This window comes from Bos javanicus, chromosome 3, assembly GCF_032452875.1.
Source record: "Bos javanicus breed banteng chromosome 3, ARS-OSU_banteng_1.0, whole genome shotgun sequence".
Lineage (NCBI taxonomy): Eukaryota > Metazoa > Chordata > Mammalia > Artiodactyla > Bovidae > Bos > Bos javanicus.
This window is the reverse complement of record NC_083870.1, coordinates 103777690-103803349: the sequence shown is the minus strand read 5'-3', so window position 1 is coordinate 103803349 and position 25660 is coordinate 103777690. Positions and strand designations below refer to the sequence as shown.

The 25660-nt window shown below is 44.8% G+C and overlaps 1 protein-coding gene across 5 annotated transcripts; it reads left to right on the top strand.

Moving 5' to 3' along the window:
* Window positions 1–223: 223 nt before the first annotated feature.
* PPIH (peptidylprolyl isomerase H) lies at window positions 224–25214 on the top strand. 5 transcript variants are annotated; one of them, XM_061412292.1, is made up of 10 exons: window positions 224–403; window positions 739–803; window positions 1096–1119; window positions 1392–1436; window positions 1698–1740; window positions 5951–6043; window positions 9237–9324; window positions 9811–9851; window positions 10484–10573; window positions 25048–25214. In XM_061412292.1, exons 1-9 carry the CDS (start codon window positions 338–340, stop codon window positions 10550–10552), a joined length of 534 nt encoding a protein of 177 aa, XP_061268276.1. In that variant the 5' UTR covers window positions 224–337; the 3' UTR covers window positions 10553–10573; window positions 25048–25214. The 5 variants fall into 5 exon arrangements, with proteins under 5 accessions (XP_061268276.1, XP_061268280.1, XP_061268277.1 ...); XM_061412293.1 differs by lacking the exon at window positions 25048–25214 and adding an exon at window positions 12898–13308 and having other exon boundaries at window positions 271–403; XM_061412295.1 differs by lacking the exon at window positions 25048–25214 and adding an exon at window positions 12822–12888 and having other exon boundaries at window positions 271–403.
* The last annotated feature ends 446 nt before the right edge of the window (window positions 25215–25660 follow it).

Genomic DNA, 25660 nt, shown 5'->3' with positions numbered 1-25660 from the left:
CGTAGCCTGAGCGAGAATAATCTGTACTGCACTTACTGTATCCAAGTAAATGAGAGGCCCGTGGGCCTCGAGCAAAAAAACGCCGAAGATGTCCTCCGGACTCACCGCTCAAGGAGACTCAGGTGAGGTAATAACTTGCGAGTTGTCAAAACGGAAGGAAGCCCCGGCCACCCACGCAGCGCCCAGTTTGGCGTCAAAGGCGGAGAGCTTCCGGGGGCGGGGCCTGCCGCCCCCGGCTCTTCCTGCGCCTGCACCGGAAATAAACGCCTCCCGGCCGAGCAGGGGCATACGATCGCCGGAACCCCGCAGTCCCGACTTCTGCTTCCGGGTCAGAGGCATGGCGGTGGCAAATTCAAGCCCTGTCAATCCCGTGGTATTCTTTGATGTCAGCATTGGCGGCCAGGTGAGGTCTTGGCAGCCAGTCAGCCCGATGCCAAAGGGAACGTGCACGCGGTATGGCAGGCAGATCACCTCCTCAGGTGTAGCAAATTCGGGAAGCCAAAAAGTGAAATCGAACCAGCACTTACCGACCTGCGGGGCGGGGGTGAGGGAGTAGGAAAAGGAGGAGTCTTGCGCATCCTAGCGCCCCGCTGGTGAAGGGACCGGGTGGAACGGAAGAGTAGGCTATGGAGGCGGAGGTGGGAGAGACCAAGCGGCATGGGGGCCCGAGGGTTCCCTGTTCGGTGAAGCCTTCACGGGCTTGGACTGGGCTTTCTGAACGTCTCTCGCCGGTTGCAGGAAGTTGGTCGTATGAAGATTGAGCTCTTTGCAGACGTTGTGCCTAAGACGGCGGAGAATTTTAGGTAAGAAGATGTTCTTTGCTGGATAAACCAAACGAGAAGCTGGGCCTGTCTGTGGAATCTTCTGCCTACCTCTATCCGTTCATTCACCGTCCTTGATATCTGACTTCTCTGGGTATCGCTCTGAATAGTCTTGACCGTCCCCTTTTCAGTTTTTGTTCATCTGTATGCCTGGACGTCTAACCAGCCGGTTGGTGGGCTGGCTAGCGCCGACGTCTCCCCTTCCCGCCGAAGTTAGGGGCGCTCCGAGTTGTGATGCCATGGCGACTGAGTCGTTCACTCTTTTCCTTTTCAGGCAGTTCTGCACAGGAGAATTCAGGTCAGTCTCTGACGTGGTTACTTATCTGCTTGCTCCTGAGGGCTGTCCTGAGGCTGCAGTGAGGGTATTGGGGAATCACCGACAGGCCTTGAATGATTGCTGGTGACAGTAATAGAAGGTATTACTATGGGTCTGTCGTCAGTTCATTTGCCTTCTTCGTCTCTCTTCTCCCGACCATCTCTAGAAGAGTGTCTCTGGATCGACTGTATGGTAAACTTGAAAGGCCTGTGTTTACCTGTTACCATCTCAAGTCTCTTTCTTTTTGCTTATAGAAAAGATGGGGTTCCGATAGGATACAAGGGGAGCACCTTCCACAGGTAAGGCCTTTGGCAAGCCATCCTGGGGGACTTTTAAAATTACTATTAGTATGGTTTAGAATTACTTCCTTGGGGGATTAGTCTCTTCAGAGGAAAACAAAACCATAGCATAATTCTTAGTTCTTGAGAAGGGATGTTTTTGTGAACTCAACCGTTGATTTAAGGACTTACTAAAACCAAAGTGATAAACATTATATTTTGAAATTAATGTTATTCCAAACCACAGAATCTTCTCCTAGGATCCTTTGTTCTCTGTTTCAGGGTCATAAAAGATTTCATGATTCAGGGTGGAGATTTTGTTAATGTAAGTATTGTTCCTTTCCTATTAAGGACCTATAACTTTTGTTTTTGTTGTTATTGAAGCTGCTCCTCAGGGACCTGAGAACAATAGCCAAGTTTGCTGGGGGAGGAGGTGAGAATGGAAATATCCTGTGATGGCTGCTACTCATTGCATCACTAGATGGTATATCAGCACTTTGATTAAGTCAGTTCAGTTCTGTTCAGTCTAGTTGCTCAGTCGTGTCCGACTCTTTGCGACCCCATGAATCGCAGCACGCCAGGCGTCCCTGTCCATCACCAACTCCCGGAGTTCACCCAAACTCATGTCCATCGAGTCGGTGATGCCATCCAGCCATCTCATCCTCTGTCGTCCCCTTCTCTTCCTGCCCCCAATCCCTCCCAGCATCAGAGTCTTTTCCATTGAGTCAACTCTTCGCATGAGGTGGCCAAAGTACTGGAGTTTCAGCTTCAGCATCATTCCCTCCAAAGAAATCCCAGGGCTGATCTCCTTCAGAATGGACTGACTTCCAAATCTCAGTCTTTTAGGGCTGGGAACTGACTTTCCCAGCATACCTGTAGGTGATCCATGACAGACCCAAATTAATTGGTCACATGGAATTTAGCTAGAAATCAGTTACAGTTATTTTTTCTAAATGGGGGCAAGTCCCTTTCCAGTGAGCTAAATGCTTATGCCCTTATTTCCCATTCACTTTTGGTATCCCAGTGCCTGGAAAGGTGAGTTGTTATTTTTTTAATCAAGTTCATTAGTGGGCAAGGAATCAGAGTTCTGGAAGGATATTTTCCCTATTCACTAGGAGAACCCATTGAATTAATCCTTCATTGCTAAGCATGATTTTTCTTGAAATGAGATTGTATGCATCCCCATTTCAAGCCTCCTTCGCTTCCCCCAACCTTGCAGGTTTCTGAATAAACCACATTTATGCTTTCTTAAACCTAAATGTTTATCCTTATCCACCCATTTCTGTGCATGATCTGTCTTATTAATATCATTTGGTTAGTCATGTTGCTGTTTTCTTGGATCTGGGAGACATTCTTTATCCTTTACATGTATATTTAGTTTGACTCCTAGGAGTTTTTTAAGATTTCTATCTTTCCTACCCAGATAAGTTTACAAAGTAGCAGATTTGGGGCTGAATCAGAAACAGATATGCTTTGTTTCATCTGTATGATGTTGTAAACTGGGAAATTTTACCGGAAAGTTCTGGAGTTTTGTTTTCTCTGTTACAACTGAAAAGTAGGGGTGCACTTGGCCTGTGTTTCTCATGCAGCAACAATTGGTTGAGTCAAGTAACAGCTCCCTTTAGACGGGTTCAGTTCAGTTCAGTCGCTCAGTCGTGTCCGACTCTTTGTGACCCCATGAATTACAGCACACCAGGCCTTCCTGTCCATCACCAACTCCGGGAGTTCACTCAAACTCATGTCCATTCAGTCGGTGATGCCATCTCATCCTCTGTCGTGCCCTTCTCCTCCTGCCCCCAATCCCTCCCAGCATCAGAGTCTTTTCCAGTGAGTCAACTCTTTGCATGAGGTGGCCAAAGTACTGGAGTTTCAGCTTTAGCATCATTCCTTCCAAAGAACACCCAGGACTGATCTTTAGAATGAACTGGTTGGACCTCCTTGCAGTCCAAGGGACTCTCAAGAGTCTTCTCCAACACCACAGTTCAAAAGCATCAATTCTTCGGCACTCAGCTTTCTTCACAGTCCAGCTCTCACATCCATAAATGACTACTGGAAAAACCATAGCCTTGACTAGACAGACCTTTGTTGGCAAAGTAATGTCTCTGCTTTTGAATATGCTATCTAGGTTGGTCATAACTTTCCTTCCAATGAGTAAGCGTCTTTTAATTTCATGGCTGCAATCACCAGACGGGTATGTCCTTATTATTTCACCAGTTCCCACCACTGGCTTCCCTTCTTTATGTCACCTACTCCTGTAGGCATTTAAGTTTGCAACCCCTGGCCACAACTGATTGGAGCAGGGCTTGGGGTGACCATATCCTTTTTTATTGGCAGGTAAGAAGAGCTAATATGCTATTCTCTGCGTTCTTTTCTTTTCTTCTCAAAGGTTTCTATACTGCTATATTGTCTTAGCAGGGATAGGACCAACTTCTTATGGGTCATTGCCAGGCACATGTGATCACTTACTAATTGCTCTAGAGTTAGCAGTTAGTCAGCCAGAAGTCTGTCAGAGAGAAGAAACTACTCAGAGCCACCCTTAGGGCAGAAAAAATAGAATGAGCAAGAGGTAGAAGCAGAATTTGAGACCTTCTAAAGTTGGACTAAGAATATTTGCTTGTTTGTTTTAATAATGTGTTTTAAAATTTAAAAAGTAATGTTTTTTTTTTTTTTTTCTGGTTGCGAAACAAAAATACAAAAATGAAAGTAAATCGTCTCAAGGAATATACTCTTGGCAATTGCCCATCTTATTGTTGCGAAGATTTGTGTGTCAGATATAACTTTTAACAGATTTCAACTTTTAAAAATTTGTGCTCAGTCATTGTGTTTTCCCTTGTCACTATCTTCTTCCAAAACATTCTTGCTAATAACTCCTTACTGTTCCCTTAGGAAAAGACAGTGAATTTATTTGATCAGTCCACTATCATGGAAGATTTAAGTTGCTTTCTGTTTTTTGTCCTGCAAATTAATTTGGTCATTTTCCCTACTCTGGCTTCTGGAGCACAGTAGATAGTGTGATTATAGTGAATGATGTATTAACTGATCTTTTCTCTAGGTATTTTTTTTTTTAATTGGAAAGGAACATGTTTTCTCTCCTTCTATATGTATGTGTGTATTTATGTGTAGTTAAAGAAATCCCATGGACAGAGGAGCTGGCAGGCTACATCCATAGGGTCACAAGAGTCAGACATGACTTAGTGATGAAACAACAATAACGACAAAGATAGAATAGCTCACATTTACGCAGAGCTGTGTGGATTGCAAAAAGTTTTTCTCATAGACGCTATTATTGCATCTTTTTGGCAATGTTGTAAGGAGTAGGTGATATCATTTTCACTTGATAGTTGAGGAAACTGGGGCTCAAAGATAAGTGACTTCCCCAGCTCATAAATGATAGATCTGGAACTCAAAGCCCATCTTTCCACTATACAGAGCTTGGTTGTATCAATAACTTTTAATCAAACAGTTTGAGAGTTTTTTCCCTTCCCTGACTTACATTAATCCCCTTTAGTGGTCTTTGCTCCAGTAAGGGCCCCTTGATTCTGCACTCAGTCAGCGTTTTCACATCCCATCATGTACCCAATATTCTTTTTGTTTACTAACTGGCTGGAAGAGATTGGTCTTTGGTAGTCTCTCAATATTAACTTTAAACCCCTGGGGTTCTGTTTAAGGTACTACAGCAAAGCCTTGGTCAGGTTGCTTTATTATCCTGACTGAAGTTCACTCACCTGAAAAATGGGGAGGATGATAATGCATGTTCCATGGAGTTGTTGAAAGAGCAGAGGGATAACACAAATAGGGTTATGACAAGGTGTTTCGTGGAAGCCAAAGGAGGAAATAGGTCTAGGAACTGGAGAGTCACAGAACCAAGCAGTCCTTCCTTTCTGTTTCTCGAGCTTTCTACACGTGTATTGCAGTGTCTTTTTCTTCTCCAGCCCACCTTGCCGAAGATAGTCACCTGCAACTTCCAGGTTTGCACGGCACAGATTCAGTCTCCAGAGAGTAGATATTCTATTTCCTGCTTCCCATAGAAGGAACTCTGATTGGCCCTACATTCTCCCCTCAAATTCCCCTCACCTCGACTTTAGCCAGAAGGATGGTATCTTGTCATACAGACTAGACTTCCAAGAGCCCACCCACCTGCATAGTTGAGAGGAGAGGGGAAGTAGTCAGTTAAATGGATTCTCATACACGACTGCAGGCAAGAGAGTCTTTGGAAAGGGCACTGATTACATATGTAATCACTGTTTCCTATCCTCTGCTTTGTTTGTGTCTTATCCCACCTTTCTAGAGGCCCAGCTGTGTGACCTTTTTTTTTTCCCCCTCAGTGAGGTGCCCTAGCCAAGTTGTGGGCTGCACGTGCCTTGGATGGGGCTGGTTTTGATTACAGGAGAGGGTTAAAGAGGTGTGGCTCCCAAAGTGACCTGCAGGAGTAAGAAGACTTTAAAGCATGGAGGCTTTGGGTGCAGCAGCTGTTTCCTATGAGCTCTGAGAGCCGGCACTTGCAAGTCATTAACACTTCCCTTCTCTCTGCTCAGGGAGATGGTACCGGAGTTGCCAGTATCTACCGGGGGCCATTTGCAGATGAAAATTTTAAGCTTAGACACTCAGCTCCAGGCCTTCTTTCCATGGTAAGTGAGGACCAGTCAATGTTTGGGGCTAGGTTTACAGCCAGCTGAATTCTGGGTCCCTCTGAGGCGCGGCACAGTCTCTTGGGATAGAAGGAAATGCTTTCCTTCCCTTGCCTGACCCAGGACTCAGCTCTGCCTGCCCACCTCTTTCCTCAGTCTGGTTTGATTTTTTGGCCTGGACCCACTAGCCAGCCAGGGAACCAAACGCAAACTCTGCTGTGTGTTTTCTTACTTTGTGTGAGCCAGGACATGTGGCTGGGCACCCAGCCTTGCTGCTTAGAATGCAGCCAGCTGAGCTGTCAAGACCCAGTGCTCACACACCCGTCACGCCACTCGCCCCTGACTCTCCCTCACACTGCCTGCTGGCCGGTCCCCCTGTTCAGGTCACACACCACTCCTTCTCCCTACTCCCAGGACCCTGCCTGCCCATTTACAACCCCACTCAAACATCTTGCTCCTCTCTCCGTCCCCCTGCCCACCTGCTTTAGCCCCCCAGCTACACATCCCTGCTTATTCCCCCTTCACTTCTTACTTACCCCTCACCCCTCATTTGCCCTTACCCCTCTCACCCTGCTTCCTTCTCACTGTCCAACCCTCTCCCTCCCTCTTGTCATCACCTATTTCCCTCTGTCAGTTCCCCAACCCTCACTCCCCCAGACCCACTGTTTACAAGCACATTCTCTGTCTGCTTCCCCATTCTTCCACTCATCCACTCATCCACTCAGGCATCCGTCAAGTAAAAATTGTTGACATCCACTGTTTTAGGCCTCGTGGTAAGGCCTGAGGATACAGATCCGATCCCTGCCCTCTAAGGGGGAAGCACACATGCTGAGTGATGAGTCCAGTGTATAATTCATGCCATCAGGGTACTAAGGGGAGGTCACCTCAGTGTATGTAAGGGTACTATGAGGGCCCCAAAGAATGAGAGTAATTGCTGCAAAGATCCAGAGAAGTTCTCTACCAGGTAAAACAGCCTAGACAGAAGATGTGTGACCCTGAAATAGTAGGGTGGCATGGGCAAGGGCCAGAAAGTGAGGAAGGTGATGAGAACATAGGTTGTGGATGGGACAGGGAATGAACTAGTAGAGACCACTGGAGAGGCAGGTGGGTCTAGCTCCTGAAAGGCTCTAAATGCCAGAATAAGGATGAGGTTATGTGGGTTTGATTTCATGGAATGTGGAAAGCCATACACTTTTTTGAGCAGGACTGGTCGACTTTGTGTTTTAAAACGAAGATCCTGGCTGCAGTGTTTGAGTGGCAGATAGGAATGAAGAGGCTGGGGCAGAGAAGCCAGTTAGGAGGCTGCCATGACACTTGGGTGAGCCTGGCGTAACAGACAGTGTACAAACCTCCTTTTAGAAAAGTCAGGCTGGGCAAGCATGGTACCGTGCCAAAGGGGCTTAGGTGGGCTTGGGTTGTCGTCATGAGGATTGGAACCCCTCTAGGTGTGTGCCGCTCTGTTAGCATCTGGGGAGGGGTCAGAAAAAAGTGGAAAGAAACTTTGCTTTCTGCTGCCTTCAGGCTGACACTGGTTAAGCTGTGTTGTCACCATCCTGTAGCACAGTTGTTTTAATTGTAGCAGTTGTAGCACAATTGCTTCCATTCTCCACTAAATCATGATGAGTTCCTCAAGAGCAGAGACTGAGTCGCATTGATCTCCTAGCCTGACTACCTGATACAGAAAGGTGCTGAGCAGATACTGATGAATGACTGAAAGATACGCAGAATAAAGGCTAATGTTGAGCATATTCTCAGCAATAACTTTGTTTGCATTAATTCATTTTAATCCTCAGCATCCCTTTGAGATAGTGCAAATGAGGAAACAGCGGCATAGAGAGGTTATGCAGCTAAACTAGATCACAGCCAGTAGTGGGGCTGGGATTCAAGATAGATCATCTGGCTCTAGAGCTTGTTCTCTGAACCAGTAAGCTATTCTGCCTGGAAGACTGGCTAAATGACTGACAAAAAACACATGTCGTACGACTGTTTTCCTACCTGCCTACTAATAAATGTTTATACATTGAGCAGCAAGGTAGATAGATTGGAAAAATAAGAGGAGGGGGAGAGAAGAGAAGAACGAAGGAAGAAGTGGGACCACTGAGGAGTCTGCCCTCATTCCAGAGTTAGGTCTGTTCTCACTGGCTCAGGCAGTCCTTGCTAATGTGAGATGTTCCTACATACGTGAACAAAAACCAAAAATAGTCTCTCATCTCACATGGGGAATTTCTAAAATATGAAGTGAAATCCCTTCTAGACAAAGTCTTTAATGTATTTCATACACATTTTCATTCCTTCAATGTTAAACACAGACTCAACTAACTTAAATCCATTAAACATCCACTGAAGGCTAGTGACCTGATGGTGTCCAGTGTTGTTTCCATAGCATTACTTTTATGAGACCTGTGCCTTGAATAGTACTGGTGCTTTCAGTTTTCCTTTTTCTACTCAGTTTTTTCCAAAACAAGGGAAGTATGCAGTGAAATATTCACATAGTTACACAGGCACCTGGTAAGCCAGTGCTGCTGAAACATGACATGGGTTTGCTGATTGCTTTGTGTTGTCATTATATAATGTATTGTGAAGTGTAATGATACAAAAACAATTTCAAGAGAGGAAAAGGGAAGGGATATGGCCGGAGAATTTCAGATCCTCAATTTTAAAAACTAATTTTTCCTATAAAATTCAGCAATAAAGGATTTGGGGTGTAGCTGTAAAAAGCACGTCATTAATTAAACAGAATCTTTTTTCTAGCATGGCAACTTCTTTCACCTAAATTTTTTTATTACCATTATTTCGGGAAAGTACAGAGCCATTCAGACAAAACAGTTTATGGCCCAAGTGACGGGCTTTTTGTGAGCTGGTAGCTAATTCGTGAAGTGTGATCCAGTTATTGCCAGTACTGGCCTAAATACAGCAAATCAGATTCCATTAGCAATTTTTTCCATTATAAAATTCACACTGTAGGAGACATGTGTAGTTATTGAAGGGTCTAGCTCTTTGAGGGCAGAAATTGTGTATTCTGTTCCTCTCTGTGTCCTTGGGTCCTAGGTCAGACCCTGGCTCACAGTCGATGCTCAGTCAGATTTGCTGAGAGAGCGCAGAGGAGTCAGGGCTATAGTCTCTTTTAGGGAGTTTGGCCCTTCAGCTAACACGGCCAGGAAAACTCACGATGTGTCTGTTTGGTTTCCATCAGGCAAACAGTGGTCCCAGCACAAATGGCTGCCAGTTTTTCATCACCTGCTCTAAGTGTGATTGGCTAGATGGGAAGCACGTGGTGTTCGGTGAGTCCTGTTCCTGTCCTAGTCCAGGTCCCCTCACCCAGCGTGGAGCTTCTAAAGGAGCTGGTCCCCCAAGTCTTGTGCTCGACGGGTGTAACTGCCCTGGAAGTCAGGAAGGTGGAAGCTGTGGTGGGTGGGGAGGATATGTGGTTAGAGGGGATGACGAGAGGGCCATATGATGTAGTGAGTAGCCACCTGGGCAATGTGACTGTGTAGGTATGGGTGTGTCTGCGGGGGATGGCAGCATTAAGAAATACCACATGGGCAGCATGGTGCAGTGAGGCTTTGCAATTGTTTCGACCTAGATATGAGCCCTAACTCTGCTCCTTACTACCTGTGACCTTGGGAAACATTTCATTTCCACTGAATATTAATTTTGTAATGTTAGTCTGAGGTTCAAATAAGATAATGGCTGAGAATGGGCCTTGCGGGGCTGGAAAATACTATGCAAATGAGAGTACTCAAGTCCAGCTCATACTCTTCCCACAGGAAAAATCATTGATGGACTTTTGGTGATGAGAAAGATTGAGGTGAGTCCTGTGGTGCTGATCTCCTCTGTCTCAGCCATTCTGGCCTCGTACTATCTGACTAGTATTGAGGAGCTGGAGAACTTGTTTGGCCAGTCTTCACGGGGAGGAGAGACCGTGTGCCTCCCAAGGGTTCTGGGCCCTAAGTTAGCCTCTCTTGTGCGAACTGAGCTTTGGCCTCTGCTGACTCTTTCACCTACTTGATGCAATCCTCCTCAGCATTGTATTCAAGGTTCTTCATGACTGAGTCCCTGCCTCCCTCTCCATGATTTCTTTTGCCCCTTCTGCCGCTGCCACTTCCGTGTTCTAGTCACATCAGGCTACTAGCCCGCCCCTAAATATGTATACACATCCCGCCTCTTGCTCCTTCCTGCCCCAGTCTTTGCTCATGCTGTGTCCTCTACTCTGTCTTATAACTTATTACATTTTTATATGTCATGAGTTTGATGGGTGGAGTTTTTTTTATTTTTTATTTTTTATTTTTGAGATTATACATTTTCTCTTTGATCTGTATTATATTCCTGTCAGATCAGCCTGTGAGCCGTCAGTCCTTAGCACAGGGGCTGGCAGGCATGGGTAAGTGTGTGGTGAGGGGTGTCAGAGTGGAGGAATCACCACTGTGCTTTCTCTCCTAGAATGTTCCCACAGGCCCTAACAATAAACCCAAGCTGCCTGTGGTGATCTCACAGTGTGGGGAGATGTAGTCCAGAGGGAGACTGAATCAGGTAAGTGTGTCTTTCCTGATCAGGAGTCAGGATCCCAGAGAGGGCAGCACGGTCTGGTGGAAAGAACTTTAGACCTGAAGATGCGGGATTGAGCGCATTTTCTCTCTGTGTGACCTGAGAGAAATCGATTCCCTTCCCTGAGCCTGTTTTCTCATCTGTCCGATGATGATAATGCCTGTCTCCCAGGGTCACTGTAAGGATCAAAAGAGAAAGGTTGAGTGGGACACTTCATTTGTCTAACACATTATAGTTTACAAACTATCAACCTGAAAACCATCAGACACTTTGTGACAGCACTGTTAGACACTCATTTCATTCAGTAGTCCCACTTAGAAAGACCTGGCTGCAGTCCTGGGTGATTGGGAGCAGCCTGGGCAGCCAGAAGACTCTCTTGTCAAGCTTCTCATCAGAACTGATGCTGCAGTCCCAGGTCATGACTTTGTGTTTGCCAGACTCAGAGGTGAATGTGACACATTTCTCAGCCCACAAAGACTCACTTCCTACCTAGGCTTGCTACTCACCGCCCACTCTGTGCTAGACATTAGACATGGAGAGTGGGAGAAAAAGTGAACGATGCCTCCACCTTTTAGGAGCTTATGGGGAATAAAAACACATTCTCAGAAGTGATCACTAGTAATATGAGTGATGTTGTTAAGTGTTAGTATGAGTTCAAGAAAGAAATTGAGCACGTCCAGCTAGGTAAAGGATGGTAGTGCTTTGCCTTTCTTTCCTTTTTTTTTCTTTAAATTTTCAAACCTGCAGGATAATTGGAAGAATAGTACATTGAAACCTATATACTTTTCCCCTAAATTTGCCAATATTGAACATCTTTTTTGTAGCATTTTGCTTTGGCTTTTGTCTCTTTGTCTTCTTCTTTCCTTTCTTTCCCTTACTTCATTTCTTTCCCATCTGGAAGTTGGAGGACTTCTTGACACCTTACCCCTAAATACTTCAGCAAGTGACTCCTAAAAATAAGAACATTGTGCATAACCACAATAATATTGTCTGATATACAAGTTCAAACTTCCCCAGTTATCCACAAAGTAACTTTTCTAGCTCTTAAAGAAATCCCATCAGGATTCACATATTTCATTTGGTTATTTATTTTTAGTTAGGAAAGCAACATAATTCACCTGAAAATTTTCACACAGAACAGCTAAAGCCCCCCTCTCCTTGACAGTTTGCCCCCCACCCCCATCTGCATCCCCATCCCACTGCTCTCAGAGGTAACTGCTGTATCAGTCTAATGTATGTCCATGGGGCCTTTTCTTTGCCAATCTAATTTGGGGAGGTTTTGTTTTTTCCTAAATGGCATCATACTATTGAGTTGGCCAAAAAGTTTGTTCAGGTATGTCCATAAGATGTTACAGAAAAACCATACGAACTTTTGGGCCAACCCAATATTTGTTCATCGTTTTATTTCCATTTGACATATGTCTGGAAGACTTTTCTATACCATTCATGTAAAAGTATGTAGTACTTAAAACTGATATGCTCTATGTTTGTAGCATATATCTGAATAATTACAAAGTTTATAATTATAAAATTTGACTTGAATCAAGTGTACATTTCTGCACCTTAGTTATTTTTTATGTTGTGGCCATTTTGTCCTGAATATGTTAAAAAAAAAATTGGCAGTGGGTTGCTTATCTTAACTTTGGTGATATCCTTTGTTAAAGAGAAGTTCTTCATTTTGATGAGATCAGAATTTTTAATCTTTTCCCTTGTGTTGTGTTTTAATCTTGTTTAAGAAGGTCCTTACTCCCTCAGTCATAATGCCTAATGTTTCTGTAGTTTTTCTTACAAAAGTATCTAGAATTTATTTTTCTGGATTCTGCCATTTTTTTCAAATGCAGATCTAGTCAAATACTAGAGCATCTTAACGACTATGCATACCTCCATCTGCGACTTACTTTGTGTTCACAACATCTGGCACTTAAAGGCATTCAGTTAACATTTATTACATGAGTTAAAGAGAAGGAGAATGTCAGGCATTTTAGGCATGGATCTGGTGTGAGCAAATGCCAGGGCAGGAATGCGCAAGTGTGTGCTGAAAGCTCATGTGGACCCTTGTCCAGCAAATGCTCCCTTCTCAGGCCCAGTTGACATGCTGAACTGTCTTTTCTGCTGCTACTGGGGGCCCCAGGCTCAACCTGCTATCCCCATGCCCTCACTGCGATTCATCCCCCCTCCCCCTCTTTTCTGGGCTGAACTAAAGTTGAACTCATTGGTCCTTTTCCTTCTAAAGACTGACCACTGATCACCACTGGAGGACAGAAGATCATTAAAAACAGTAAAGTTTTGAAATCCTTTTATGTTTGCAGCCTTTTCTCTACATTTTTCTGAGTCCCTTACAAAAAGTTACTGGAAATCTATGTTAGGAGTTTGTCTTCTGAAGGTGGCAATCATCAACCCTCCTCTCCTCACCTGCTGTGAATGAACGTCATGTAAACCTTTGCCTCTACAAAAGCCCTTCTTTTCAGCCTACAACCCCAAGCAGAACAAATCCCATGGGTGCCCTTTGATGCTCCAGAGGTCCTCTACAGCCATACTGTCCAGGAGGCATTCCTTTCTGCTCTGGTGGAAATGTTTTGCATCTGTGCTGTCCATTATGGTTGCTTCCAGCTACATGTGACCGTTGAACACCGAAAATGTGCCTGCTGTGACTGAGGGACTCAATTTTTATTTTTATTTAACTTTAATTAAATTTAAAGAGCCACATGTGATACCTTCAACTTAGTCTTCTAACCTTGACTTGCTCAAAATTAAATCTTTCTTAGCTTATATTTAGAGACAATAGAGTAAAAGCAATTGTATCATTTAGTGAATATTTCTGGTGCTCAAATTCTGAGCTAAGAACCTTACTTTAATTATCTCATCTAACTTTACCAAGTTGAAAACTCGTAGGTTTCAAAGTGTAGGGAATCTAAGTGGTAGTCTGACCTTAAGGCATTGCACAGATAGGGTCCTCACTTTGGGTTTCTGAGTAATGGATTTGGGAGAAAGTGGGGAAAAGAGGTGAGTAATTCCCCCAGGAGTATGGTATCCTTCCATCGTGTTTCTCTCCAGCTGTAAAGTTACAAATATCTCTTAATTTCTAAAGGAGTATTTCAGATCCCTCAGGTAGTGTCTGGGTGGAATAATGTTTCACCGCCAGTATAGATGATGTTTTTAAATCCTCCTACCCCACTCCAGTATTCTTGCCTGGAAAATCCCATGAACGGAGGAGCCTGGTAGGCTACAGTCCATGGGGTCGCTAAGAGTCGGCACGACTGAGTGACTTCACTTTCACTTTTCACTTTCGTGCATTGGAGAAGGAAATGGTAACCCACTCCAGTGTTCTTGCCTGGAGAATCCCAGGGACGGGGGAGCCTGGTGGGCTGCCGTCTATGGGGTCACACAGAGTCGGACACGACTGAAGCGACTTAGCAGCAGCAGCAGGCAGTATTTCTCAAACTTTAGTGCACATATGAGTCATTGGGAGGTCTTGTTACCATGCTGGTTCTGACTCAGTCAGTCTGGATGGGACCTGAGGTTTTGCATTTCTGACCAGCTCTCAGTTGATGCTGACACTGAGTAGCAAGGCCACAGGGAAATGACAGCCTGTCTTTTAATTGAGAACTCACCATGTTCCAATCAGAAAAGACACAGAAGGAGATAATCTTTTGATGGTATCAGTCCAGCAGGAATCTACTGCCTTCAAATCAAGAATTCACTTATCAGGCATTTGAGGCCTTGTGCCTAGGCGCTAGAAATAGAGGAATGTAGGAAGGAGACACCTGTCTTCACAGGTGATGTCACTCAATCAGCTGTACCTCCTATGAAGTCCTTCCTTTCACAACTTCTTTTGTGCTTTATCTTAGATCCTGACCTTGGTTGTAGTGAAAATGAAGTTTTCTATTAATATACAACTCTAGATGCAGAAACCTAGGTTTTATCTCAGTGGGTCCTTTGAAAGCTTTTTATTATGAATTTGTTTGAAAGTGAAAGTTGCTCAGTCATGTCCAGGTCTTTGCGACTGCATGGACTAAACAGTCCTTGGAATTCTCCAGGCCAGAATACTGGAGTGGGTAGCCTTTCCCTTCTCTAGGGGATCTTCCCAACCCAGGGATCAAACCCAGGTCTCCCTCATTGTGGGCAGATTCTTTACCAGCTGAGCCACAAGAGAAGCCGAAGAATACTAGAATGGGCAGCCTATCCCTTCTCCAGCGGATCTTCCCAACCCAGGAATAGAACTGGGGTCTCCTGCATTGCAGGTGGATTCATTACCAACTGAGCCATCAGGGAAGCCTGAGTCTTATCTTCAGGGGAATTTGGGGAACAATGAATTTAAAGAAAGATCTCTACTGCTTGACAGCACCAGATCTGGGGATCACAGAGAGACTAGCAGGGCTGTCAGAGCGCACAGCCACTCTTTTCCAGGAGACTCTCAGGCTTTCAAAACAGGATTTTCCTGCTGTAGAGTGCACTGGGTTCTTGGCTACTTACAGCCACATGGCGGAGGTGTCGGGGTGGTGGAACCTCTGTTTTGAAAGCCGGAGAGTCTCTTGGGAAAGAGTGGCTGTGCTCTGCTAGTCTCTCTGTGATCCCCAGATCTGATGCTGTCAAGCAGTAGAGATCTTTCTTTAAATTCATTGTTCCCCAAATTCCCCTGAAGATAAGAATCACATAGGAGCATTTGTTAAGACTACCAATTCCCAATCACCCTCCCCTACCCCTCAAGAGTTTGAGTGAATTTGAGGTAGGATCCAGGATGTTATGTTTGTTACAAGCATCTCAGAGGCTTCTTACCAGAGAAATGTGGGTAACCCTGCTTTAGGTGGTGCTGGATGAATGTTTTTTTAATATTGTCTCTTAGGAGAAAATATAATTAGCACAGCACATAATTTTACACTATCATAGCTTACAATGAGGTATTACTCAAGTTCAGATAGTCAGTAGGTTAAAAATTAATTGCACGTGTGGATGGTGGCTATAATAAGAGATGTGAAGCTGCTGTTGTAATGACTGAGTTTAAGTCCTCCTAGGCAGTATTTCTCAAACTTAAGTCCACATCCCAACCTGGGATTTCCTGTAGATGTGATACATTCCTGTAGAGGAAGATGCTGAAAGACACCTTGGTTAGACACCTTGGCTAACTTTCATTCATTTCACAACTAAGAACTAATTAATTAAGATAGGCTCCATGCTGCAGATGAGGCTACAAACTTGGAAAGCCCAGTTCTTGCCTTCAAGGAACTCAGTCTCTTAGGGAAACTGAAAATTACAGTACAATAAAGCACCGGACTAGAGATTTTAAGATGAAGGAAAATGAATACTCGTGTCTGCCTGGAGTGTTTAGGAAGACTGCAGGAGAGATGTTTCAGCTGAGTACAAGACTGGAGCTTGTCAGGTAGCTAAAATGGGAGAGCATTCCAGGCACAGGGAATAGCATGAGCAAAGGTACAAACCGCAGGAAACAGCAGGAAGTGTTAGGGAGACTACAAGTAATTCAGTACAGCCAAAGCAAGGTGTGAAAAGCAAATAGAGGCGAGGCTACAGGAGGCCAGGACAGACCTAAGAACCGGCGCAGGCTGATGTATTCATTCGTTAACTCCACGGTGGGGCTGAGCTTTAGGCAGTATGTACAACTCCCTCCAGCCCCCTCCCACCCCAGGGTGAGAGTCCACCATGCTTCTGAGATACCAAACGGTGGCCTGACTGTCCAAAAAGAACCAGGCCAGGGGGAGCCACTCAAGGTTTTTGAGCAGAAGAACACCCTTACTGACTCTTTATTCAGAAGTGTGGAGGACAGGCTGGAGGCCAGTGAGATGCACCTGCAGCAGTCTGGACAGAGAGGTTCCACGGAAATACGGGTCTAGGGAGCAGGGCAGCAGATATCTGCATACCTGCTGGGTGTGTAACACTGTTCCCTGCCCTGAAAGTCAGAAGCCCTGCCAACTGTACAGGGCAGGGAGGAGAGAATGGCTCTATTCCAGTCCCTCCAGTACAAAGGCAAAGCTCCCGCCCTGAAACCCAGCATGTATACAGAGTGATACATCATGTCCATGGAATACTATATAGCCTTAAAAAGAAAAAAATACATCTGTATGTGTTGGCAGATTTCTAAGATACATTAAAGGACAAAGTCAAGATATAGTACATTAATAAACATGCTATTTAGAATTACTCTTTCAGAAATTACTGGAGTGATGGATTGCTGACTGGTAGTAATGGTTACCTCTGCAGAGTAGAGATAACTGAAGACTTTCTTTTCAGTTTATGTATATGCTTGAATTTTCTACATTGGGCATGTATTTTACAATATAAAATTCAGATACACAGAAATACATACTGTGTATCTGCAGTTTTAACTAATCCTAGTTCCTCCAGTCCTTCCCAGGAGCGTGTGGCTAACATCAGTTTATGAATCATTCCCTGGTCCCTTCCTGGGTGTACCCACCATACTTGGTTCACGTCTCTATTCCCACATTTAACACAGTGTATCATGAATGTGTTGGTCTGGTTTTCTCTAGACTCAGAATTCCTTGAAGCAGGGACCATGCCTACTCACAAAGTGCCTGGGCAGGGATTAGAGCTTAGGTTCCAGTTCAGTTCAGCTCAGTCGCTCAGTAGTGTCCGACTCTTTGCAACCCCATGAATCGCAGCACGCCAGGCCTCCCTGTCCCATCACCAACTCCCAGAGTTCACTCAGACTCATGTCCATCGAGTCAGTGATGCCATCCAGCCATCTCATCCTCTGTCGTCCCCTTTTCCTCCTGCCCCCAATCCCTCCCAGCATCAGAGTCTTTTCCAATGAGTCAGCTCTTCGCATGAGGTGGCCAAAGTACTGGAGTTTCAGCTTTAGCATCATTCCTTCCAAAGAAATCCCAGGGCTGATCTCCTTCACAATGGACTGGTTGGATCTCCTTGCAGTCCAGGGGACGCTCAAGAGTCTTCTCCAACACCACAGTTCAAAAGCATCAATTCTTTGGCACTCAGCCTTCTTCACAGTCCAACTCTCACATCCATACATGACCACAGGAAAAACCATAGCCTTGACTAGACGAACCTTTGTTGGCAAAGTAATGTCTCTGCTTTTGAATATGCTATCTAGGTTGGACATAACTTTCCTTCCAAGGAGTAAGTGTCTTTTAATTTCATGGCTGCAGTCACCATCTGCAGTGATTTTAGAGCCCAGAAAAATAAAGTCTGACACTGTTTCCACTGTTTCCTCATCTATTTCCCATGAAGTGATGGGACCAGATGCCATGATCTTCGTTTTCTGAATGTTGAGCTTTAAGCCCACTTTTTCACTCTCCACTTTCACTTTCATCAAGAGGCTTTTTGGTTCCTCTTCACTTTCTGCCATAAGGGTGGTGTCATCTGCATACCTGAGGTTATTGATATTTCTCCCGGCAATCTTGATTCCAGCTTGTGTTTCTTCCAGTCCAGCGTTTCTCATGATGTACTCTGCATATAAGTTAAATAAACAGGGTGACAATATACAGCCTTGACGTACTCCTTTTCCTATTTGGAACCAGTTTGTTGTTCCTTGTCCAGTTCTAACTGTTGCTTCCTGACCTGCATACAGGTTTCTCAAGAGGCAGGTCAGGTGGTCTGGGATTCCCATCTCTTTCAGAATTTTCCACAGTTTATTGTGATCCACACAGTCAAAGGCTTTGGCATAATAAAGCAGAAATAGATGTTTTTCTGGAACTCTCTTGCTTTTTCCATGATCCAGCAGATGTTGGCAATTTGATCTCTGGTTCCTCTACCCTTCTAAAACCAGCTTGAACATCAGGAAGTTCACGGTTCACATATTGCTGAAGCCTGGCTTGGAGAATTTTGAGCATTACTTTACTAGCGTGTGAGATGAGTGTAATTGTGCGGTAGTTTGAGCATTCTTTGGCATTGCCTTTCTTTGGGATTGGAATGAAAACTGACCTTTTCCAGTCCTGTGGCCACTGCTTAGTTTTCCAAATTTGCTGGCATATTGAGTGCAGCACTTTCACAGCATCATCTTTCAGGATTTGGAATAGCTCAACTGGAATTCCATCACCTCCACTAGCTTTGTTCGTAGTGATGCTTTCTAAGGCCCACTTGACTTCACATTCCAGGATGTCTGGCTCTAGGTCAGTGAGGTCCCAGAGCACCATGCAACTTGTACATTCGTACATTTTTGTACATTCTCCTTGAGGACCCGGGATTAGACTTCTGTCTGAGCCTGTGCTATGATGCCAGGACCCACTGTGCTCTGGAGGAGGGGGAATGTTAGCCATGTTTGGGGGGAGGGGTACACTCAGTGGTAACTGAGTGTACTCACCCCATTCTTTTAGTACAGCCAACTCCAAGGCCATAAACAGAGGGTGTGGACTTTCGTTTCTCTATAGCCCTGAGCCCAAAACCTTCAAGGAAAAGGGATTGCTCTTTGTCTAGAGCTCCAGAGAGCCATCAAGGTCTGGCCGAAAGCACACAGACTTTGTAGCCAAGTAGACCAGGAAGCCCCATCACTATCAGGCCATTAAACCCCTGGGAACCCTAGTTTTCCCCTTTGCTTAATTATAATATATACTGCACAGAATTGTGAGGGGTAAATAATAAATGAGATAGTGTATTGTCTGTAAATACTATTAATAGCTTCTTCCTTGGTTCTTACGTAATATCCCTCTCCACTCTGCTGTAGGGCACCAAAGGTCTGGCCTGTGGCAAGAAGCAGAGCGGTTCTGCTCTTTGGGGAAAGGAGGGTTTGGGGTGCAGAGGAGAGCTGCGAGTGTTTTCTCTCGTGGCCGATCCCCTCTGAGCTGCTTCTCTCTTCCATCCCTCGCAGACCCTCCACCTCTGCCACTGGAGGCCTTCCCTTGCTCGATGTGATACTCTTGAGTAAGATAACCTGGACTGGCCCCTGTGTTGGCTTCCGTGCTGGCTGCTGCCCCATTTGATCAAGAAAGAGACCTTGGAAGCATCACAGATTCAAAACCCAGAATTTTATGTTTAAGTTTTCAACTGTAAATAAAGTTTTTTTTTTTTTCCTTTGTATGTTGTGTTCTTCTTAAATGGTTGTAATGATACCCTACCTCCTCATGCTTTAGCTCCAGCTAGGAGAACTGGCTCTCCCCAGAGACCAGCATTGCCCAGAGGCAGGCTTTTGCTATGCAGAGTTGATGCCTCAGATTTATAAGCAGTTGTAGCAGCCCCCCTCTTAGGTTAAAGCTAATCAGACAAGACAAAGCTCCAGGGCCTTCTAGCACTATTTCTTCCAAAGATGTTTCCAATAGGTTCCATTTGGTTAGTTCTAGAGCCTGTAGGTGAAAGGTCACTAGCTTGGGATATTTGGGGATAGAAGACCATTTGGTAGAATGTGGCTTAATCATGATGAAATGGGAATAATTTAGTTAAAAATCTTGGTTTGAATCTGAAGTCACTTTTTAAACAGCTGAGGTCTTGAGACCTTCTCCTCTCAGAACCTTGGTTTCCTCATCTGCAAAATGGGGATAATATTACTATTTTGTAGTACTGTTGGAAGGGTCAAACAAGAGAATGAATATAAGAGTAACTTGTAAACAGTAGCACGCGTTGGAAAATATGTTTTGAAAGGAAATAGCCCAACATAAAAAGATCCCGTTGAGTATCATGTTCAAGAGATGAAGGGAACTCCCTGGTATTCCTTTCATGAGGCAATGTGTGTGTTATCCCATTCCTACGTTCTCTTGGCTCATGGCAGGGATGACTCATAACTGCTAGCAGCAGGCTACTGTAGCTAGCAGAGTAGCAGAGAGCTAAAGTCTCTGACACAACAGGACCAGCTTAAAAGTGCCATTTCACTGTACTGGGGGTCAAGGAAGATGGTGAGATGATCAAGGGCCTCTGTTGTATGGATATTTGCAACTCTGTCTGGCTAAGTAAACAGGATTCAGGGAACACAGGAAAGAAGGGGCTGTGGAGGAGAAATCTTGAAGTAACTAAATGGAGTAGAATTATAGACAGGAGGGAGAGTGAGCAGCTGGGATCCTGAGTTGACAGCCCCGATGGGACATCGAATTAAATTACACTTGGCACCTATATTCTATGCCAGTGTCTGTCCTGGGCACTGGAGCTGTGAAAATGAATAAGATGTGACCCATGCTTGTGACAGGGACTAGGCAGTTTGGATTCAGTGCAGTGTTAGAATGTGAACCCTTATGAAGGCAGGAAATTTGGTCTTGTCTTTTTTTACTGCTGTCTCCAGCACTAGAAGAGGTAAGCACCCAGTAGCCAGTAAGTGCTCAATAAATAATTGTCATGAATGGTAGTGGTATGTTTAAGGTGCTATGGAAGCAGGCGGAGAGATCGGGGGTGAAAGGAAGAGGCAACATTTGAGGTAAGTATTGGCAAAAAGCAAAGGAGAAAAGGAAAGATATAAACATCTGAATGCAGAGTTCCAAAGAATAGCAAGAAGAGATAAGAAAGCCTTTTTCAGCGATCAATGCAAAGAAATAGAGGAAAACAACAGAATGGGAAGGACTAGAGATCTCTTCAAGAAAATCAGAGATACCAAAGGAACATTTCATGCAAAGATGGGCTCGATAAAGGACACAAATGGTATGGACCTAACAGAAGCAGAAGATATTAAGAAGAGGTAGCAAGAATACACAGAAGAACTGTACAAAAAAGATGTTCACAACCCAGATAATCACAACGGTGTGATCACTGACCTAGAGCCAGACATCCTGGAATGTGAAGTCAAGTGGGCCTTAGAAAGCATCACTACGAACAAAGCTAGTGGAGGTGATGGAATTCCAGTTGGCTATTCCAAATCCTGAAAGATGATGCTGTGAAAGTGCTGCACTCCATATGCCAACAAATTTGGAAAACTCAGCAGTGGCCAAGGACTGGAAAAGGTCAGTTTTCATTCCAATCCCAAAGAAGGGCAATGCCAAAGAATGCTCAAACTACCGCACAATTACACTCATCTCACACGCTAGTAAAGTAATGCTCAAAATTCTCCAAGCCAGGCTTCAGCAATATGTGAACTTCCTGATGTTCAAGCTGGTTTTAGAAGGGTAGAGGAACCAGAGATCAAATTGCCAACATCTGCTGGATCATGGAAAAAGCAAGAGAGTTCCAGAAAAACATCTATTTCTGCTTTATTGACTATGCCAAAGCCTTTGACTGTGTGGATCACAATAAACTGTGGAAAATTCTGAAAGAGATGGGAATCCCAGACCACCTGACCTGCCTCTTGAGAAACCTGTATGCAGGTCAGGAAGCAACAGTTAGAACTGGACATGGAACAACAGACTGGTTCCAAATAGGAAAAGGAGTACGTCAAGGCTGTATATTGTCACCCTGTTTATTTAACTTATATGCAGAGTACATCATGTGAAATGCTGGACTGGAAGAAACACAAGCTGGAATCAAGATTGCCGGGAGAAATATCAATAACCTCAGGTATGCAGATGACACCACCCTTATGGCAGAAAGTGAAGAGGAACTAAAAAGCCTCTTGATGAAAGTGAAAGTGGAGAGTGAAAAAGTGGGCTTAAAGCTCAACATTCAGAAAACGAAGATCATGGCATCCGGTCCCATCACTTCATGGGAAATAGATGAGGAAACAGTGGAAACAGTGTCAGACTTTATTTTTGGGGGCTCCAAAATCACTGCAGATGGTGACTGCAGCCATGAAATTAAAAGACGCTTACTCCTTGGAAGGAAAGTTATGACCAACCTAGACAGCATATTCAAAAGCAGAGACATTACTTTGCCAACAAAGGTTCGTCTAGTCAAGCTATGGTTTTTCCTGTGGTCATGTATGGATGTGAGAGTTGGACTATGAAGAAGGCTGAGTGCCAAAGAATTGATGCTTTTGAACTGTGGTGTTGGAGAAGACTCTTGAGAGTCCCTTGGACTGCAAGGAGAGCCAACCAGTCCATTGTGAAGGAGATCAGCCCTGGGATTTCTTTGGAAGGAATGATGCTAAAGCTGAAACTCCAGTACTTTGGCCACCTCATGCAAAGAGTTGACTCATTGGAAAAGACCCTGGTGCTGGGAGGGATTGGGGGCAAGAAGAGAAGGGGATGACAGAGGATGAGATGGCTGGATGGCATCACTGACTTGATGGAGGTGAGTCTGAATGAACTCTGGGAGTTGGTGATGGGACAGGGAGGCCTGGCGTGCTGCGATTCATGGGGTTGCAAAGAGTCGGACACGACTGAGCGACTGATCTGATCTGATTGGCAGATTGGTTGGAATTAGCCTGGAGATAATGGTGGGGAGGGCCTTCTAGGAAAAGGGAACTATATTCTTGGGCCAGAGTCTATACGAGATGGGGACCCAGTGAAAGTTTTGCAGAGGAGATTCTTGGAATGAACCCACTGGCTTTCACATCACTTAAAGGTACACACCAAAGCTGTGGTCACCTGGGCTCTCAGGGTGACAGGGGGACTCTGGTGTAAAGAACTCTCACCTTGAAACAGGAGATGAATTTTGACATGAACTTTCTCCTCAGTGCTTCAGTACCATCTGCAGTGGTAGATGTAGCTACAAGGAAAACTAGTTTCGTATTTCTTAAATCCTTCATCTATCTTCATGTGCATTGAGCATGAAGAGAGAGCTTAGTAAAGTAATTGGATGAGTAAGTAATGATACTTCTAAGTAACACTTTAAAGACAAATGTTACAGAATTTATTGTTCTGCTTGAGAAGCCATCCCTTCGAAGCAGTTACATAGGGAAGGTCCCTCACTTATTCTCAAAGGTGCTGCTGCTATTATTCTAAGTGTCTTTATAACTCCACTTTGCAAAAAAGCTCTCAAGCCTCTAGGGCACACTTTTAAATGTCCTCAGTGTTGGCAGAACTGCCTTTGAGGAAACATTTTCTTTTTAACAGTCAAAAGTCACCTGGAGCTGGAACAGATGAATAGCAGCTCTGGGGCTGCAAACCTTTTCTCTTGGATTACTGGCACTGCTGCCTAGATAACCTCTGCTGCCATTACCTCCTTCTCCGATCCATTTTCTACATCACACCGTATTTAATACATTAAGATACCATGTGTCAGGGACTATGCCAGATGCCTCAGGAACTGGTAGTCCTATAGGGAAGATGTAAGGAGTGCAGTACAGTGTGTGAGGAGAGAAAGGGTCTCCTAATCTAGTAACACCTGAGGCAAGATGCAGAGGATGAAGAATTAAGCAGACAAAGGAGAAAGGAAGAACAGAGGGAATAGAATGCAGTAATTCAAAGGAAGCAGTTGTAAAAGGGTCACCTGGAAGGTTGGACAGGGGATGTGAAAGAAGATTGGAAGCTAAGTCTAGAGGTCATGCAAGGTCCTGCCAACCACATTAAGGAATCTGGACAATTCTGTGGGTCACTGAAAGATTTTAAGTAAGACAGTGTCATGATCAGATGGCGGTTTCAAACACGATGTTGGCGTGGGGACTATTAGAGTAAGAAAAAATGATAACTGCGGTGCTCTAAGCCAGAGTTTGGCAGGCCAGGTATTTTCTATTTTTCAGTGGTTCATGAGCTAAGGATGATTTTTAAATGTTTAAATAGTTGGGGGAAAAGGGTTTAAACAGTTGGAAAATGTAAATATTTCGTGACAAAAAACTGCACGAGATTCAAATTTCCATAAGTTACTTTTGGGGGGAACACAGATGTACTTGTTTACTGATTGCCTATGGTTACTTTCAGGCTCTATAAAGTTGAGTGGTTGAGATGGAATCATCTGACCCCTAGAGAAAAAGTGTGCTTACCCCTGCTCTGGGGCTTCCCAGGTAGCTCAGTAGTAAAGAACCTGCCTGCCAATGCTGGAGACATGAGTTCGATACCTGGGTTGGAAAGATCTCCTGGAGAAGGAAATGGCAACCCACTCCAGTATTGTTGCCTGGGAGATCCCACAGACAGAGCAATATGGTGGGCTGCAATCCATACAGGTTACAGAGAGTCGGACAGGACTTAGCAACTAAACAACCACCCCTGCAATGAGCACTAGATGATGATGGCCTACATTAGAGTAGCAGCAGTACGAATAAGGACTGGATTGGCATTTAGAGATTTTCTATGACTGATTCAGGGAGGCGTTTAGGAGGTGGAATTGACAGCCTAAATGATACCGATGGGGTAAGGACTACCACACTAGCCTTCTAGGCGGCTTCCCTACTTCCAAGGTAACAACCCATTCTCTGCTCCCTAGCAATACCAAAAAAAAAAAAAAAATTCCAGTCCCTATTTCAACTCTAAAATTACCCTTCTCACTATTGCCCTCAAGTTTCAGATAAAATGTTCCTAATTTAACCCTGCCTTCCTGTATAACCCAGCGTCTTCATTCTGGTCCTGTGTAACTACTTTACTTCCATTTTCCCCAGACCCCATCTCTTCCCTCTGTGCCTTTGCATAAACCTCAATGTGCTTGAAGTCGGCTACCTTCTTCCCACGGCCACTCCCAAAACGCTTTGTGCATTAGCAGCGCTGGGGTGTTTGGTATGTCGCATTTTGAATTTGTGCCTTCATCCCTAGGCTGAGTTTAAGAAGGCTGCAACTGGCGAACTTGTCCATCCCCAGGAGATAGCAGACGCCTAATAAAGAACGAAGGTGAAGGGCTTCATCTACATTATGTGGCAGCCTCAATTATGGCTGTTGTAAGAATAAAATGCCTAGCTTGCGCAATAAAGTTGAAATTAAATCTTTTTTGTGGCCAATACAAAAAGACGTGAATACTTAACCAGACAGTCCTGTGCTTGGAAGGCAGGTCCCCATGGAGTACACCCCCGCCCTCCGCCCTCAATATTTTTAACAGGGGCTTCCTAATAGCTAGCATGATCCCCCCCGCAGAGTGACTGGTTCGCCGTAAACCGACGCTCTTTGAATCCAGTCGTTTAAGTATGTTCCAGAAACTCTCGGCTCTGCCGCGAGTACACGGCCATTGTAGAAAAGACGGCTCTATCTGCAGTAATGGTCTGAGGTCACAGGGACCATATTTGGAGCAGGGCGGGAGGGAGGCCTTCTCCACATGCAGCTACGGTGTCGTCGGGCCCCGTTCCAAGCCCCCAGGTCAGGCCGGGTAATCCCGGCGCAGGCATCTGGCCGTACCTTTCCTTCGGCCAGGACACAACCCTGGACTTGGAGCCGG

Excerpts from the sequence above, each read along its gene's own strand:
- PPIH (XM_061412292.1), top strand. The coding sequence starts at position 338 with ATGGCGGTGGCAAATTCAAGCCCTGTCAATCCCGTGGTATTCTTTGAT. Across the intron at positions 804-1,095 it reads AAGACGGCGGAGAATTTTAG|GCAGTTCTGCACAGGAGAAT; the intron begins GTAAGAAGATGT and ends TTTCCTTTTCAG. Across the intron at positions 6,044-9,236 it reads CTCCAGGCCTTCTTTCCATG|GCAAACAGTGGTCCCAGCAC; the intron begins GTAAGTGAGGAC and ends GGTTTCCATCAG.